We start from the raw sequence: 18,692 nt of genomic DNA, 5'->3' as shown, positions 1-18,692 counted from the left end.
TTTTTACACATGGATCCACCTATGAGTCTGGCTTGGTTAAAGAAGTCAAACCTTTCTTGTAGCCTTGTCTCGTGTCAAGATAAATGTTCTTATTGTATGAAAACATGACAAAGATACAGAATATAAAACCCAATGGATTGTCTAACAGTTCTTACAGCCTGCTTTGTAGGCTGTAATGACCTGCAGTTATAACCTGCGTGTGATGTGATGATCATCAAAACCTTACTTTTCCCCCTTCAGCTCTCAGGCACATTTCAAACGTAACTCCTGTGAGTTTTGTATTCACTTCACTCATAGTTGTTCACAACCTTTAGGCCTTTGAGGAAAAAAAGAAAAATCGGATTCCATCACTGGATCTAATAAACAACCGCCAAAATAAATCAGCATTCAGTTGCAGAGAAAAAATATTGTGCAAGTATTTTTTCTTCTGCTCATGGAAGGTTTGCTTTATTCTCTTTCATGTGGGTTTTATGATCCCTGGGTCCTTTAAGAACAAAGAAAAAAGAAACACAAGTCAACAAAAATCCATCAGTAATAATCAGTAACCACCAGTCAATAAAAATGCCCTATGGAAACTTATTTTCATAACAGACGCGTGCTTTTTGGTCAGTAGTAGCCTTGATGATGGTCATTCCTGTCCTCTCTCTCTCCTCGTTACCATGGTAACAAGATGTCAATTGATGTGGCATCTCCATCCTCATCTCCAACTGTCCTCTCGATCAGAGCTCTGTAACCACGGAGACGGATAGAGAGAAGAGTTGGGTTTTTTTTTTTTTCAAGCTTTGTGTATGAAGGCTCAGATGGAGTTGCCGTCTGCTGCCCTGCCTTGCTCAAAGGCTCCTCGGGGAGGGTTAGAGGGAGGTTTTCTCAATTCAAAACAGCAACACTGCTCATAATCCTTCTTTTCTGACCTTGATTTCTCAGTAGGAGAGAAATAAATAAATAACAGCAATAAAATAAGGGAGGAGGACAGAGATGAAGGGAAGGAATCAAAAGGGGAAGGGAAGGACAATGAATAGAATGAGGAAATAACATAAAGGTGAAGGAGAAACGTAAGGAAGTTGGATGGGAAGAGGAAAGAAGAGGAGAAAAGAAAGAAAACAAGGAGAGAAAGAAAGAAACCATAGCATTAGTTGGAAGAGAAGGAGGGAGGAAGGAGAGATATGTAGGGAAGGAAAGAAGGATAAAATGGAAATTTTAAAAAGTAAAGAAAGGAGGAGGGAATGAGGGAAGGAGACAGAATAGGAGTAAAGGAAGGGAGGCAAGGAGAGAAATAAATAAATGATATATAAAAAGAATGAGAGGAAGGGAAGGAAATATGAATAGAAGGAAATGAAGGAAAAGAGGGCAGTGAGGAACGGAGATTGAGGAGAGAGGAGGAGGAAAGAAATGAAAAGAAAAAGAGGGTGAGGGAGAAACGAAGGAAGCAAAGGAAGGAAAGAAGGGAGATGAGGAAAGAGAGCACCAATCATGTAACAAAACAGGACGTGGTAGACTTCCTGGATGTGATCATTACATCACTTCCCCTGCTTGTCCAGCCTCACACACACACGCACGCGCACACACACACACACACACACACACACACACACACACACACACACACACACTTAGTAGGATTGTGGGTGTTAGACAGTTTAAGCGGCTTTAAAGGAGAAGATACAGAGACGTAATCTGACTCTTAATTCTTACTGTCTCATCTTTGCGTGTGTGTGTGTGTGTGTGTGTGTGATTACCCAGGATAATAACATGAATGTAGTTCAGTGAAAGTACAAGAAGCTTCTCTTTGCATTATATAAAATGATTGAATTAGATGCTTGTGTCTCTGCCGTCCTCCATCTTTTTCTGTCACTCATCTTTTATGTCAGCTGTTGTTTTTTGCTTCATAATTGTTGTTGTTAACATATTATTATTATTTTTGATAAAGATTTAACACTTCTCATTTCCTTTCCTTTTCATTTTTTCTCCATCTCTGTCCATTCACTTCCGAGTTGTCTCCTGTCAATCAAACTGCATGGGCGGGATTGTTTCTTTTCAATTTCTGTTGATGCCTTGTTCTCTTAAGCCATGTTGTATATCACTGCTCATGTCAGCTACAAAGTTCTTCTGCTGGTGTTTTTTTTTTCCATCCTGTAGACAATATAAAAACATGACTGTAGTCACTGATGGCAGGTTTCTGATGGGATATTTTGAAATGTGGAGTTTGGGCTCTATTATTGTTAATGATAAAAGCCTTTTGCCTTCTATCTTTAGCAATGATTGAAGCTTCAAAGGCAAAATCTTTAGAAGAAATTTACGGTGCTCTCTTCATTCTGAAAAACATGCCCAACATGTGCAGCGCCCAGGGCTCCCAATAAGCTAGCGTTAGCTTCGGTCCAAGGTAGTGGGGTGTGCTTTCAGATAGTGAAAAGCAACACCCACACTCCTTATTTGGAAGGTCCTGGCTCCAAACGGATGAGATGAAGCTGCAACTCTGGGTTTCTATTGCAAACCAACGAGTGACATCAGTCTATGGTTGAAACTGAATTACTGATAGAAGTTGAAGTGGCAGTTGAAACTGAAAGGAGTTAACATGGCAGTTGAAATGAAGTGATAAAAAGAGCTGGAAGTGACACATTAACACATAAGAAAAGCTATGAAACAGTTCAACACCCTGTGGAGAGAGTGTATTGACTTCTTATTTATGGAGAGAAGTTGGAAGCTTCTCCGTTCACTTCAGTACAGTCAGTCTTCTTGAGGCAGCATCTAGTAGCCAACTGCCGCTCAAAGCACTTCAGATCTGACATGAACATTCAGCTTTGGTGGTGTCCACTTTCAAACCAGCTGGAAATGTTGAACATTGCTTTATTTTCATTTAGAGGCAGAGCTCTTATGTTTCAAGTAAATCCCAGTAAACGTTGACTTCAAGGCTGTAATGGCTCATCATGGCTGCAACCATTACCATGGGAGATGTAGTGTCTGAAATGTTCCCAGTTGGGACAGGTGTAAAATGTTTGATTACACAGCAGGGTTTGGCTGAAAACAAGACTTCAGAGTATCTTCAGTGAATACGGAGGTTTGAAAACCACCAGTATCTTTTTCATCTCATATAAAAAACAGAATGTTTTTATATCACTGTTCATGCAGAGCTCTCTTTATGTCGACCGTTACTGAGTTTTATCTGCTGTGTTTCAATGAGTCTCTATACAGAGCCGAGACCCATATGTCTACTTCTGATGATGATTTTCATTCCAAACAAGGAATGAAAATTACTGTATTTTTATTTTTCAATTTTCAGGAACATTTCAATGTTTGAGCGAGTCTGTTTGATTTGAAGATATTAAGAAATACCTAAATCAATTAGATGACGGGACTTTTTCCGATCATCATCACGCTATTTGATTGTGTGTGGTTTCTTGTATGTGTGTTGGGGGATGGGGCTGGCCTGCAGTTAATTATAGAGTTTGGTTGGAGACCAGATGAGAACAGTGGGGCTATACAGCTCACACAGGTGCACACACACACTTGATTTTTTCGCAGCATGACCACTGTCCTCATTTCTGTCAATCAGAGACCATTTATTACCATCATCACCGTGTGTGTGTCTGTCTGTGTGTGTGTGTGTGTGCTATGCGTGTGTGAATAAAGGTCTTCAGTTATCATTACCTTACATAAACAACATGTTGAAAAGTCTTCATGGTGAATGTGTGTCACAGTCACACAGTTAAAAGTAAAGCTGCTCAATGCAGGTGGGATTTCTGATAGATTTTACTTTGGTCATCTTGTGGTCATTGAGGAGAAGCTCTTTGTCTGTGTATCCAGTCACCTGGTACATGATGCATCTACAGCTGTGGAACAAGATTAAAAAAAAAAAAAGAGCAGTGATGTAGAAGCAGGTGTGTGACATTGCATGTGAACAGAGATCCATTGGTACAATTCAAATGAGATGCAGTGCATTTTCCTGTGTGGTCCAGTTCATGCTGTGAAAGCTGTCAACTGAACTCTGTTGTGGACCAAACAACCAGGCTTAGACCGCTTGAAGAGGAGAGTCTCAAGCGAACTGGTGCATTCGTGGTGTAAAAGAACAACTACGGGACTGTGGTAACACATATGTGCATCAGCATATGAATCAGCAATTTTCCCTGATTCATCAAAGTGAAAAGCAGTTTATCAGAGGTGGGCTGCATGTTTTATCAGTTACTCATTCGGAAGTGAGTGAAACAAAGCGACCACACAGAATCCGTTTTTCTGTTTCTACGTGTTTGTCATTATTCATAACAGATGCCCCAAAACAACATGTGTTTACGTTATAGTGGCAGCGCCCCCTAGAGGCCTTAGTAATTATGATTCGTGTCTGTTGGGAGCCAAAGAGGAAGGCAGGTGATGTGATTATAGAGCAATAAAAGTCTGTAGAGGGGGGGGGTCAGGGTGGTTGGACTAGTTAAAAAAAAAATGTTGGACTTTAACATGGGAGACAACTGTTTGTTTGCTGTTTCCAAAAACCCTGAACACTGGATTCATTTTAACCATGACTGTTGTCATTTCCTGAGACAATGGTTTAACCCAGACCATGATCATTCCCTAACCAAGTTGTGTTTGCGCCTAAACCTAACTTATCCAGAACCATAGCTTCTCACACCATAAAAGAGATTTATTTTTCAATGGTTTTGGAATTGACAGACAAATGATCTCCTATTGATAGTTGTGTGAGATCAGAAGACAGTTCTATGTATAGTTTTAAAGGGCAGTTAGAAATGGCATATTTGTAGTTTATTTGTTAGACTTGCTTAACAGATGAAATGCAGTTGTAGTCTGGACTAATATTGCTCATAATCAGTTATGTCTTTCTGCTCTTTGTGACACTTGGGAAGATGAATAAACACAAAAATGTTCAGTAAAGTGTAGCATGACAGTCACCATAACTGTCCAATGAATGAGTTACCTACTTGACTTTATGTTTACAGCTCTGTTATAATAAGTCAGTAAGAACTCAAAATGGACCAGAACTAAAAGCCAAAAATGCATTTTTTTTCTTTGGTTTGGACCAACACAATCGAACTACAGGTGTGAAAGTGACCTCATAATCTTAGCATTCAGTCAGTGGTTTTGTAATTTGTCCTTAACAGCTTGCTTTTCCCATGATTCTGTAGCAACTGACATTTAAGACCAGACCAGATGATTTCTCTTTTTTGGCCACAAAGACATTTTGGTTGCCTCGTCTGTATGTTTAGAATCATTGTTCTGATGCCTACAATCGAGGAACTATGTATATATAGTATAACATATACACTGAAAAACCTCACAGTTCTCATGCTTTGTCTCTGCTCTGTACATGCACAATGATGAATCAATATAAATCAATATAAATAAGTCAATAAAAATCCTTAGTGATCACACAGACACACACACACACACACACACACACACACACACACACAGGCTAACTGTATTAATAAGAGTCTGTTTTGTGTCAGGCAGGTCTTAATAGGATCAGTGTGAGAGACATGGAGCTGTCTGTCAGTCTAAGTTCATTAACTGATGATAGATAACCTGCACTGTGTGTGTGTGTGTGTGTGTGTGTGAGAGAGAGAGAGAGAGAGAAAGAGAGAGTGAGAGAGAAATATGTGTGCTTTTAAGAATGTGTTTTCCTGCTTGTGTGTAAATTCTCTCTCTCTCTGGTGTAATTTATAGCCCTCAATCGGAGGCCTTATCAGGTGCAGGACACATGGACGCCTCCTTCTCTCCTCCTCCTCCACGTCTTTCAACTCCTGCACACCAACTTGTATTTTTCTCTACTCTTTTTCCTCTCCTCCCTCTCTTCCAATCTCTCCCCTCCTCTTACTTTTCAATACTGAAGGATTCTTTCTTTAATTGCTGTCCTCCTCATCCTCATCCTCTCCATCTTCACCTCCACTTTTCTTGCATCTGGACCAGCTATCTTCAAACTCTCCTCTTCTACTTTAATTTTATTTCTCCTCTGTTCTCCTCTCCTCAGACTTTATTTGCTGAACAAAAATATGTGTTTCCAAGGTAGTAGAACATGGTACAATATCTGTTAATAGATAGCAAAACTGTCTCATTCACCCCCTGAATATTCTAGTTATTATTAGTAGATATTGTTCGGTTTGACAGTTTGAAATTGTTCTGGTCAGCAGTGCCAATGAAGTTTGGTTCAAACAAATCTTTCATCTCACCACACTAAAACTTTGGTTTTGATACTGGTAGCAAGTCATCCATTTCAGTACTAACTTAATTTTTTTACTTGTTAAATACTATTTTGTGCTCATCATATTCTAATAATTCATCTGATCTAGTATATGTTCCCTAAATCTGATTGTTCCAGTGTGCGTTCCCCAAATCTGACAGATCAAATGTGTTCCCGAACAATGTGTGTTCAAAGTGTGTGCAAAATGTCTAACTAAGTGTGTTCCTTAAAGTGATCTCAACAAATGCAAACGATCCAGGGTGTGTTCCCTAAATCACACCAATCAAATGTCTGTTCTCCAAATCCATCTGATCAAGTGTGTGTTCCTTAAATTAGGCTGATCAAATGTGTTCCCCAAGAATGTGTGCTCAACGTGTGTGTAAAGTGTCTAACGAAATATGTTCCCAAACAATTGAGTGTGTGTTCCTTAAATCCGATACCAATTCAGGGTATGTTCCCTAAATCATACGAATCAAATATTCAAATGTTCCTTAATCCATCTGATCAAATCATCTGATTGAACATGTGTGTTATCTCCAAATCTAAATGATCAAGATTATGTTGCCAAAATCAGACTGATAAAGTGTGTGTGTTCCCTAAACCTGATATGTCAACTGTACGGTCCCCTAATCCAAACGATCCATGGTGTGTTCCCTAAATCTTACCAATTAAATATCTGTTCTCAAGTGAATGTTCCCTAAATTCCTCAATACTGTGGGTTCGAAGATCCAAGTGTGTCTGATAAAGTATGATTCCAAACAAATCATGTGTGTGTTCCCTAAATCTGGTTTATCAAGTGTGTTCCCCAAATCAGACTCATCATATGTGTGTTCCCTGAATCCAACTGACCAACTGTCTGCTACCAAAATCAATCTGATTGGTGTTTAGGGAAATCAAATCCACCTATGAAAGTGTGTGTATTCCCTAAACCCAACTGATCATAATGTCATCCCTAAATCCAACATATCAAGTGTGTGTTCCCTAGATCTAAGTGATTAACTATATGTTTCCAAAATCCAGCCAATCATGTAATGTGTTCCCCAAATTCAGATGTGGTCCCAAAATTCACCTAACTTAAAGGTATATGTTCTTTAAAGTGTGTGTTCCTTAAATTCAGTCAGTCAAGTGTATGTTGCCTAAATCTACCTGGTTCCCTAAATTCCAATGATCAAGTCTTTAATAACTAAATCCATCCAATCTCATGTGAGTTCCTTAAATTTGAATTTGTTGGATTTGTTATCAAATGTGTGTTCCCTAAATCCAATTTACCATCAAGTGTTTTTGCCTAATCTTCACTAAACCTGCATTTTAGTCTATTCTATTGTGTTCTATTGTATTCTATTGTATTCTATACTATTCTATCCTATTCTATTCCATTCTGTTCTACCAATAGAAAGCCTAAAGGCTGAGAGGTTTTGAGAGGTGTTGAGGTAGAGACTTGTGGTTTGACTTCAAAAGGCTTTTTGTAACTGAACCACTTTATTTCTATTGTGCTAGCACACACGCACCAGCGCGTACACACACACAAACGCACACACACCCTCTCACACAGATAAGCTGACATTCCAAATGACTCGACAATGAATGTAAGCTGCTCACTATACACACACTGACACAATGGAGAGCCTATTGAAGAGAGATTTGTGCATTACAATACATGAGACGACTGTGTGTGTGTGTGTGTGTGTGTGTATATGCGTGTGTACTGTAAGCGAGAGCTGTGTTTGCACATTTCAGTCGACCTGAATGAACTGATCTACCTGTCATGTACAAAATACATCCCTCTTTGTTGATGTCAGTGTGTCTGAACCTCTCTACATCTGTCTTCATACTCAAACGACAAGACAGGTTGTTTGTCAGTGTGTTATGGCTGCTGCGAAAATGATGTTGTCTGATCTGCCACTTCTACTTAAGGTTTGATTAAGTTTAGGCAACTAAGACTATTTGGATAAGATTAGGAAAAGATTGTGGTCGTGGTTAAAAGAAAATAACGTTGACTGTTGGTGGAACTGTATGATTGTATAGTTGGGGTTGAATCTAATCACATACTGGTCTCCTGCTATGTTTTTTTCTTGTTATTGACCAACCCTACAAGAGAACATTAGACTTTATTTCATATGTCAGACATGCACCTCGTTAAGTATATGTGATGGCAATCTATAATGTCGGTCTCATGTATAAATAAGAGCTCGAGTCACTTCTATGTAAAAGTCAAGATAGTAGTCGTATACCTGGTAACATTTCTACAACACTTCCAACACGGCACGAGTCTGGATTGAATACTCAGATGAATGTAAACGGCTGCAGCAGCACAAGCTTAAACATGCACAGAGAGACATTAAATGCATGTATTGTCATAATTTCTCACATAATTATCATGTTCTTTGCACAAATAAAATACAACCAGTTTTTTAAGCTTTACACCTCAAAACATGAACACTCAAAACACACTGAACATTCACGAGACCAGAAATGTTATGTTTTCCATTTCCTTAAAGGGTTATATACAGTGTATGTCTGTGTATGTTTTTTTCTTTCTTCTTGTTCTCCTCTATATGTTTTATTAACAGCTCTGCTCTTGATTTCATAATCTCTTTGACGCCCTTTCTGCTTTCTGACACTCTAGAATGCTGCGTAATTTTAAATTTCTTTATGGGAAACTTTATAATCAATAGTCGCATCTATGTTTGGCTTCTGATTGCTGGTTCCATTTTGAATCTAGTTTCAAGATGTTAAAAGACCCAGATTTAGTAAAAGCCAAATGAATGTCCGATGAAGTAAGGTATTCATTTACCTACATATTGAAGTACACAGAAGTACTGCTCAAACACACTCCAGCAGTGTGTGGCTGTAGCAGGAATCAAACCTGTGACCTCAGTTAACAGACTGACCTTTGATCGATATGATATCCTGGATGCAGTGTGATGACAGAGGGGATTAGTGGTCTGTAGGAAGCAGACCATTAAATTTCAGAGACACATTAAAGGCTCTGCAATCATAATCAATAATGTTTAATGACATGAAGCATAGAGAGATAATGATTCACGCTGCTGTAGTTGATTATAGACACAATGCAGCAATAACATGTAGTATTAAGTGTTGGTGCAGGTTTATGGTGAAAGTGATGAAAGATATTGATTATGTGAGTGATAAAAATGTGGATATGAGGACTAAGGATTAGTATGTCAGCTGCTGAGTAAATGAAAACAAAAACGACGTATATGTATAAAATCAGTGGTTTAAAACATCAAGTATAATGAAATGCTGTGGGGATTTTTTTCTCATTCTATTTAATGAATTCATTGTTTACTTTAGCTGATCATTATTATTATTATGGTTTTTTCTAAATTATTTTTCTGCTTCTTGGTTTAATTTTCAACCAATATGATCAGAAGACTGTACTGTATGTACTGTAAATGTTTCTTCTTTCCATATCATCAACTCTCTGTTTCACTTTCCTGACCCTAAACTGCCATCATTGCTATGTTGTGTTTAGTTTCCTGTCATTCAAATGTTAATCTCTCTCTCTCTCTCTCTCTCTCTCTCTCTCTCTCTCTCTCATACAGATATGGAGGAGAGAACGAGTGCAGGATCATGGGCAAGTGGAAGTCGTTCTTCCAAGGTAACAAATTGCTATAACAACAATACTACTGTTAATAATGATTACTACTACTACTGTTAAATGTAATTGCTTTTAGCACTATTATTATTTCTCTTGTTGCCATTTATTCAGAACTGCTACTACTTGCTGGTATTAGCTCTACTTTACTATAACCATTGACTGTTTATCAAGGAACCTGATGTTTTCTAACATAGTTGCTCATCAGCCTTTTGTTTCCAGAACCCTGAAATAACGACCGTCACTTCATTGCTCTATCTAACTTACACCTTGAGCCCTTAGCATGAACAGTGGTTAAACTATTGATGAAATCATTTTTGAAGTGTCCTGTTACACAGGGCAAGACCCTGTATATAGCTACTTCCACAGCACATGTACTGACATATTTTCAACATCTATAGAAAACTCAGCTGTCAGATCTCAGTGCATCTCTAATTAATCTACTGTATTTTTGCTTATAAATATCAGAAAAGACCACTTTAATGTCCAGAGAAAAGAATATTTTTCATGGCTGTGAACATATTTATAGTTTTGATATTTAATATAATATAAAATGACTAATTTGACATTTTGGGAATTATGCATATTCGGTTTCTTGCCTAGAGTTTGATGAGAGGATTGATACCCTCATGTCTGTATACAGTAAATATGAAGCCATAGCCAGCAGGCAATTAGCTTTGCTTAGCTTAGCTTAGTTTAGTATAAAGACTGGAAGCATTGGGAAACACACTGGCTCTGTCCAAAGATTTAAAAAAAAGACCTAAAACTCACTAATTAAAATATTATCTTGTCATGTCTAACTATTTCTTGACTGGATGCAGTGACTTCCTCGAGTCTTGTTGTCATCATGAGGATTCCAGAGGAAGACTTAAGGAAGTCACTGTGCCCAGCCCAAGAAGTAGTCCCCAACATAATCCCCTGTAAAACCAAAACTTTTCATTTGTACCTTTTGTTTTTTGTATGGATTAAACATCATGTTAGGTGGTGATTCCAGTGGTATTAAGCTACCTGTTACCTGTTTAGGCTAGGCTAAACTAGCCACCTGCTGGCTGTAGCATATTTGGCATACAGGTTGAGAGTGGTAGCGATCTTCTCATGTAAGTCTCAGCAAAAAAAGCAAATAAACGTAGCTCCCAAAATACCAAATTATTCCTTTCAGCTTAAATCAAAACACGCCTGATCAGGCCAGCAGTATTTCTAATAGTGGTAGTACTACAATTAGTTCTGTCACTGTTAGTACTAAAGATAGTACTGCTGATATCTGCTGCTATATGTTACCTCTGCAATTGCAGTTATTACTATCACTACTATTCCTGCTGCTATTAATAATTACAACAGGATAGAATGTGGAAATCATTTTTCAGCCCACGTTTCTGTCTCTCTCTCCAGAGTTATGCAGATGGATCTCAGTACATGGCATCACATGACAGCCTCTCACCTCCGTACGCCAACTCCAGGCTAACAGGTATGCTGCCGACTGTGTGTGTGTGTGTGTTTGCGCGTGTGTGTTGTTATTATTTTACATTGCACTTCTTTCTTGCAGTGAACTTCGGATTCACTGCTGTGTTGGGTTCTGTTCTGATAGTGTGTGTGTGTGTATGTGTGTGTGTGCGTGTGCGTGCAGAGAATTAGTGAAACACTAGTGTACACTGGAGGAGACAGGTCATCTGGCATGCAATTTCTCTCTCCCTCTCTCTCTCTATCTCCCTGCCCGCCGTGTGGAAAACGCCAGGCAGTGTGTGCTCATTTACCCATGATGCTCTCTGCCTCTGGCTCTCTCTGATGTGGCGCCAGTTGTGAGCAAATGGCCACTGACACAGATAATCTGCCTCTCTCTCTCTCACTCACACACACAGAGACATATAAACACTCAAACACACACACACACACACAACACAGAGCTTAATTACCTTTGACTGGATGCATCAAATATGGAAGATGTCAGCTCTTAGCTATCTCACTCTACCTGCTCTCTCTCAGTCTCTCAACTCTTGATTTTGGTTTAAGGTCTGGTGCGAAAACCTTTTATTTTGAAGCCAGAAAGTGGTAAACAGGTGTCTGTGTGTGTGTATGTGTGTGTTTTGTCATTTTAGATAGACTGGCAACAAGACAATACTCATATATACACTATATGTGCAGAAGTATGTGAACAAAAATTCATTACAGCTCTATGTGAAGTAGTTGAATATGTCATAAGTGAGGTCTAACACTGATGTTGGATGATGAGGTCTGGCTCACAGTTGGTGTTCCAGTTCAGTGATGGATGAGGTTGAGGTCAGGGCTCTGGGCAGGCAAGTCAAGTTCTTCCACATTAAAAACTGGAAAAGTCATTTCTTTATGGAGCTGGCATTGTGCACAGGGTCATTGTCACACTTTAACAGGAAAGGGCTTTCCCCAAACTGTTGCCACAAAGTTGGAATTATCCTGTTAAAATATGTCTAAAATATAATTTATATTTCCCTCCATTGGATCCAAGCAATTTACTCAAATAATGAAAAACAGCTCCAGACCAAAAGTACTCTAATGTTGGCTGTATCTCCAAACATTAACTTTCAGTGGAACTAAAAAAAAAGGGACATTGTTCGGGTGGATAACAGCTAATATTTAAACCATTCTAACCATTTAGATGTGTTTCAGACAGATCAATGAGTCATGGAGTAATGGAAAAAGCAATTTTTCCCCCTACATTTTCATTATGAGGGAAATTGCTAACAAAAAGTTTTTCATTTGTGTACACATTAAAATAAATTCTGTGTGTAAAAATGAAAGCCACTTGAGATTCTCTTTCAAAATATCCAGTGTAGGGATGTCAACAATTAACCGTTAAACATTTTTGACCAGTTACGCATGTCTGTCCCTGTTTTATTTTGTATACACACTCCGCTAACGACTAGACAATGACCTGTTCACAACATCAGATATTCTTTTTGAATGGAGAAAGTACCAGTGTAAAACTGACTTCTACACGGAGCGTTGCATTATGGGTTGTTTGTAGCATTAATGTTGCTAGGCTAGCGAGTGTCTTAAAGTCTGTTTACAGTGAGTGTGTTAGAGTCAGTCAGCACTAAAAGTGTTTCCTTAGTCCAGCTTAACCTGCAGCACTTTCTGAAGGCTCGTGTTACGTGTTTTTCTGCCACGGAGGAAATAAATTCATGACAAGTGAAAACGAGTCCAAAGCGTCTGCCGACGTCTCTACTGCAGACACAGAATATGTCAAGCTGCCAAATACCGCTGTCACAGATGATAAGGAGCGCAAAAAGACAAACAGGAAGTCTTACAAATGCTAACTACTGGAGAAAATAATTTTTAACTGCTTCCAGGAGCCTGACAGGAGACTGAGTGAGTATGTAACTATACTATTATATAAATTATATTCAAAAAGTAACGTTTTTCCAAAAACAGCCTGTATTATAGTATATTATATTATATTATATTATATTATATTATATTATATTATATTTGTAACTCGAGCCTGAGTAACGTTACGTCATACCATCGAGAGCTGTGACTAAACGCAGTGAAAACACTTTCAGGAGAAGGATGAGCTAAAAGTCAAGCTAACCAGGGCAGACAAGCTAGCTCTGACCACCGACTGCTGAACAGCCACCACAGATGAAAACTAACATTGTATTACAACATTTCTCAAAGATTTAGTTTTCAGATAATGGGTGTTGGTCTGTCACAAGCAAAATTAATCGAAAATGACATCCCTAATCCAGCGGTTACTTCAAATTAACACAAATGAAAATGAATAAAAATAAATATTTTTAAAAGTATAAACGTTTTTAAAATTAGGAAAATGATAATTCTGGAAATTGTCTAGTAAGTCATGAATTCACATTGACAATATATATATATTATAAAGAAATATAAAACTTCAGAGTTCAGGATCCTTTGCAGGAATGATCCATTGTGTGTGCGATGTGTTGTGACAGTGTTGTGATTATGGTTTGTAGCTGCACAGGCAGAGAGGAAGAGACGGCCCAGAGTCAGAAATGGAAATATTCTATTCTTCATCTGGCACACGGGAACCGCAATTTACTTTGATAATGATAACACTAAGAGACAGAGACAGCCATGGATATGGAGCACACACACACACATACACACACACACACACACACACACGCACACACGCACTCCACCATTGCCAACAGTCTTCCAGAAAACATGCTCTTCACTTTCCACCCGTGACTGTTGTGGTTTAACAGAATCATTTCTCAGTCAGCTGGTCTGGTAAAATCTGATTGTCTTCTGCGTCTGTTGGCTTTTCTGTCACTCTCTAACTCATTGTGTGTCCTGATGGCAAATGCAGTGTTTCAGTATCAATATTAAAACCACAGAGCTTTCATTAAAATCAGTGAGGCTGTGTTGCCCAGCTGCAAGTTCCAGAGAGTGATCTGACCTTACTTATTCCCCCAAATGTTAGCCACACAAACAGAGAGGGAGAAAATATTCATGAGGTTTTAATTTTTAACGCACAAACTTGACTTTCTCCAGTGTTGACAGCTTAAAACTATCGTGATATGCTAAAAAGATTCTGAAAAAAAGTGTATGTATGTTGTTCTCTCTGACCAAACTAAAGTCACTTTGGCCTTGTTCAGACTGCCAGCCCAAATCCATTTATTTGCATATTCAGATTGTATCCAGATTGATTTTAGAAAGTCTGGACAGCAAAAAACCATCAGACCAAGTGTCTTTTGCGTCACTCGCAATGCGACATACAACGACAACGTTAAATCCAGAGTGATGGAAGTGCATCAGAGTGGCTGAGCAGAATCCATGCTGCTACTAGCAGAGCAGTATGGAGGACAACACAGAGACGGTGTGTCCGATGATGGCTCTCCATTTCACACGCTTCCACATTAGAAAACCACGTCACCGACGTACATAGTTCCTGACACCTACGTCGTTACCACAGCAACCCATGCAGATAGGTTGGTGATGTCTGGACACACAAATCTGATCTGATCACTTGCTAATAACAGTGTGGACAGTCTGTCTTAAAGATCTGCTTTGAGAAACAAATCTGATTTGCCTGCAGTGCATTACTGTGTGTCGCTAAGGTGTTTCTTAATGGTTGCTGGACAGTTAACAACTCCTTGGCAGGGCATTGCGAGGTGCTTGCTTTGGCTTTCTAGGTCATTGCTGATGTATTGTTAGGTGGTTGCTTTGCAGCTACTGGGGTGTCATGTGTTGGTGAGTTTTTACACTTGTTTGGGTGTTTGCTATGGTGTTACTGGCCCCATGTGGAACTGTCTGATCCGCTGCGTAGGAGACAGTCATGGATGTTTCGTGTTAAAAAGTTTAAGGAAGCTGCTATGCTCTGTTCTTTATTGGAGGTGGGAAAGTTAACCCAGCTTATATTTGCCAAACTAATATGTTAGGCCTCATCCTTTAAGCCTTTTGTATGTTTAAACTGAAACATTCTGCTTGAGATCACTTCCCTTAAAACATGAATCGCATCTTTGTGTGGCTTTATGCTTTTGAAAACATACTTGACAGTGCAGTGCTGTCCCAAATTCAACTACTGTTACTTTTATTACGTTGTTCTTATGTAGTGCAGAGGTGGTCAGGATGGCTGGACTTAATGTTACTATAATCCCTTGCATTTTGTGGGGAATGACTACAGTTTGTCTGAAATACTCTGAGGTTGGAGATTTGTTATTTGGTGACAGTCATGATTCTCACCTGAAATGAACTAAAACTAAAAAAAAAAAGAAAGAAAGACTGAGACTGTTTAATGAACCTGAACAACCTGAGCGTGTTGAGTGTGAACACAGCCTCTCTCTCTCTCTCTCTCTCTCTCTCTCTCTCTCTTTCTCTCTGTCTCTCTCTCCCTCGCTCTAACCTTGTCTGTCTTTCTTAACCCCCCCACCATCAGATTAGAGTGATGTTATGCTCTAGATAATCAGCGAAGGGATTAGTGTCATCTCAGCGACCCTACTAGATTAATCTGCCGCCTCACACACACACACACACACACACACACACACACACAGAGCGATCTAGCAATCAAAAGATGTGTGTAAATGTGAGCTTGCACTTACATATATGTTTATATAAGTACACACACACAGTTGTGATGGATGTATGTGTGTTTTGGTGTGTATCTTCATGTGTTTGCTTTGGGTTTGGAGTGGTTTGTGTGTAAATTTGTGTGTCTCAATGTGTAGATTTGTGTGTGTATGTGTGTGCGTGTGTGTGTGGGTATGACTTAAGTCACTTTCAGGGACACACACCAGACTTAAGACCAGTTGATTGGGGATGACTTGTGTGACTGGGGGCAAAAGCTGTGTCCCCAATTGGTAAAATGCTGATTTTTGGGTCAGTGGTTAAGGTTAGGGTAAGTCACCAGGAAATGAATGTAAGTCGATGTAATGTCCCCAAAAGTGACTTAAGCCAACCGCTGTGTGTGTGTGTGTGTGTGTGTGTGTGTGTGTGTGTATTTTACTTGTGGGCTGGCAGGTTACTGTGTCAGCGTCTGAGTGTTTGATGTAAGCTTCTGTATGGATGTGGTTTCATGTGATTATATGTGTGGAGTGTGTGTGTAAATGAGTGGATGTGCTCTTGTACTAGTGAATTGTTCCATGTGTGTGTTCAAGTTCATTTAGACATTTGTTGGTGATGGTTGCTTCTCGTGTGTGTGTGTGTGTGTGTTGTGTAAATGAATATTTCTCTAAACTTGTGCTTGTGTATATTTTTTGCATGTTCTGTGTGTGTGTGCATAATTTTTTCTTTGCTGCTTTTGTGTATGTAGTTGTGCGTGAGTGTGCGCTTGCATGTGTGTGTGTTTGTGTGACTTTTTGTCTGTGACTGTATTAGTGTGTGATGCTGGCTTTCATGCATTTGTGTGTACAGTATGTATGATGTTAGGAGTGAGGTGTGTGTGTTTTTTGTATGAATGAGTGTATTTATGCACTTTGGTTTGTGTGTATTTAAGTTTAGCATATATGTGTGTGTATATGTGGTTTTACAGTATATGTGTGTATGTGTATACCTGATCCTAGTTGCTTTGCAGAGCAGGTGCACCACCCTGCCTCCCGCCCCAGTAACTGTCACCTACATAGTAAATGAGAGGCTCAGTGGTTTCAGCTCGTAAGCACATTTTGTTCTGTTATAAATAAACGATTTGATGTGGCTTCAGTCTGATTGTGATGCACAGCAGCTTCATACTACCAGCTTCTACCGCTTCCGTTCTGTAATTTCAAATCTAATTTGCCCAAGTGAAGGTGACGGAGCACGGAGGATGTTTCCCCAAGAATTCCTCTGTGTCGCACTCGTCAAAATTTGTAATGTGGTTGTCAGCTAGCGGGTCTTCTCAGATCGTTCGGTGCTTTGCAAGGGCATCTTAAAGGACATTATTTTTCTTGGCTTCTTCTGTGCATCCAAGACAGAGATAGGTCCAGTGCATGTGTAGCCTAGCGTAGCACAAAGACTGGAAGCAGAGGGAAACTGCTAGCCCATCAGAAGTCTACAGCCATCCTAGCAGCTTTATGAGGATACAGTTAGCAACGGTGATACGTTGAGCTACATGCTAATTTCATCATAATAACCTGCTTGCTTTCTATTTCTAAACCTGTTCAATAAACACAATGCAACATCTAAATCAGATAGCTTTGAAGTTGTTGAAAAGTGTATTTTCTTCTAACCTTAACCCACTTTAGATGAATAGTAAACTTAATTATTTAAATTTACAGTAACACTTACAATAAAGAGTGAATTTTGTGCAGTAAATGTTACTGGAAAAGACAATAGGATAAGAAAATTAACACATACTGTATTTTTTTAAAAACAGTCATAAATATCAGGCTCTAATTCTCTAAAAGTTTAAAATATAAAGTCGTTATCATTAAATGTATGAATACATTGTTATATATAATGAGAGAGCAGCATTAAACAGCACTGTATATTAAAAAAACTGGTATAAACTTGATGATCTTGGCTCCCTCCTCCTCCTCTTGTTGTTTTTGTTGAAATGCAGTGAGTCAGCCGTCTGTCTCACCTCTGTGTGACCTTATTAATGAGTGTTGAGCCATGAGGCTGGACCCCCTCTGCGGAGGTCACATCTGGACACTTTATATAGAAATATATATCTGTCTCTCTCTCTGTCTCTCTTTTCTTCTGTCTGTCGCTCACTCCAAATTTCCTCCAGTCTTTGTTTCATTTTCTTTGTTTTTCTCTTTTCTTCCTCTTCTTGTTTTCCTTTTCCTTGTATCTTTCTTCGTTCCTCTCTAGATATATCATATCATAGTTAATCATATATGTCTCTTCTCTTCCCTCTTGTCATTCTCCCCTCTTGTCCCATTCTCTCCTTTTCCCATCCTCTCTCCTCTCTTCTCTTTTTAAAAAAAAAAATTTCTTTCTCCCCATCTCTGTGTCATCATCTACTCTTCTCACCCCATCTCTCCTCCACGGAGACCAGGCCCTCCTGTCTCCCTCTCTACCCCAGGAACCCCTCACCTCAGCTGGGTGTGGTGCCAAGGTCATCCCCCTGTCGCTCCCTGCTGGGTCTGGGTCTTTGTGTGCAGAATGTTTAAGAGGAGAGGAGAAGAGAGGACAGGAGGAGGAGAGGGGAGGAGGGGAAGGGAAGGGAGGAGAGGAGAGGAGAAGAGAGGAGAGGGGAGGAGAGGAAAATCAGAAAAAAACTCACATTGGAGAATCTGGTAACATAATTTTTACCATGATCAGCTATCAATCAATGAATGACAGTGAATGAAGTCCATGAGATGCTGTTGAAAGCTCTGAAAAGCTATTAAGTAGACCTTTGAGCTGAGATTGTTTTAGTTACACATAGTGCTCCCAAGGGTCAAGAATGAACTTCCATGCTCGAGTCTCAAGTATCAGTCAAGAATGTAATAAAATAAATATGAATAAAACAAGAGTTTT

General features: G+C 39.2%; 1 protein-coding gene across 6 annotated transcripts in view; it reads left to right on the top strand.

Moving 5' to 3' along the window:
* LOC137170309 (transcription factor 4-like) overlaps positions 1–18,692 on the top strand; it is a 238,616-nt gene that overhangs the window by 52,982 nt on the left and 166,942 nt on the right. For all 6 annotated transcript variants that reach the window (XM_067573569.1, XM_067573567.1, XM_067573570.1 and 3 more), the window contains 2 exons: positions 9,751–9,806; positions 11,193–11,268. In XM_067573569.1, coding sequence (XP_067429670.1) covers positions 9,751–9,806; positions 11,193–11,268 — 132 coding nt within the window. The remainder of the gene's footprint in view (positions 1–9,750; positions 9,807–11,192; positions 11,269–18,692) is intronic.

The sequence above is a fragment of the Thunnus thynnus genome, chromosome 19, assembly GCF_963924715.1.
Source record: "Thunnus thynnus chromosome 19, fThuThy2.1, whole genome shotgun sequence".
In the NCBI taxonomy this organism is placed as follows: domain Eukaryota; kingdom Metazoa; phylum Chordata; class Actinopteri; order Scombriformes; family Scombridae; genus Thunnus; species Thunnus thynnus.
The sequence above is the reverse complement of the archived record's forward strand: the minus strand, read 5'-3'. Positions and strand labels throughout refer to the sequence as shown.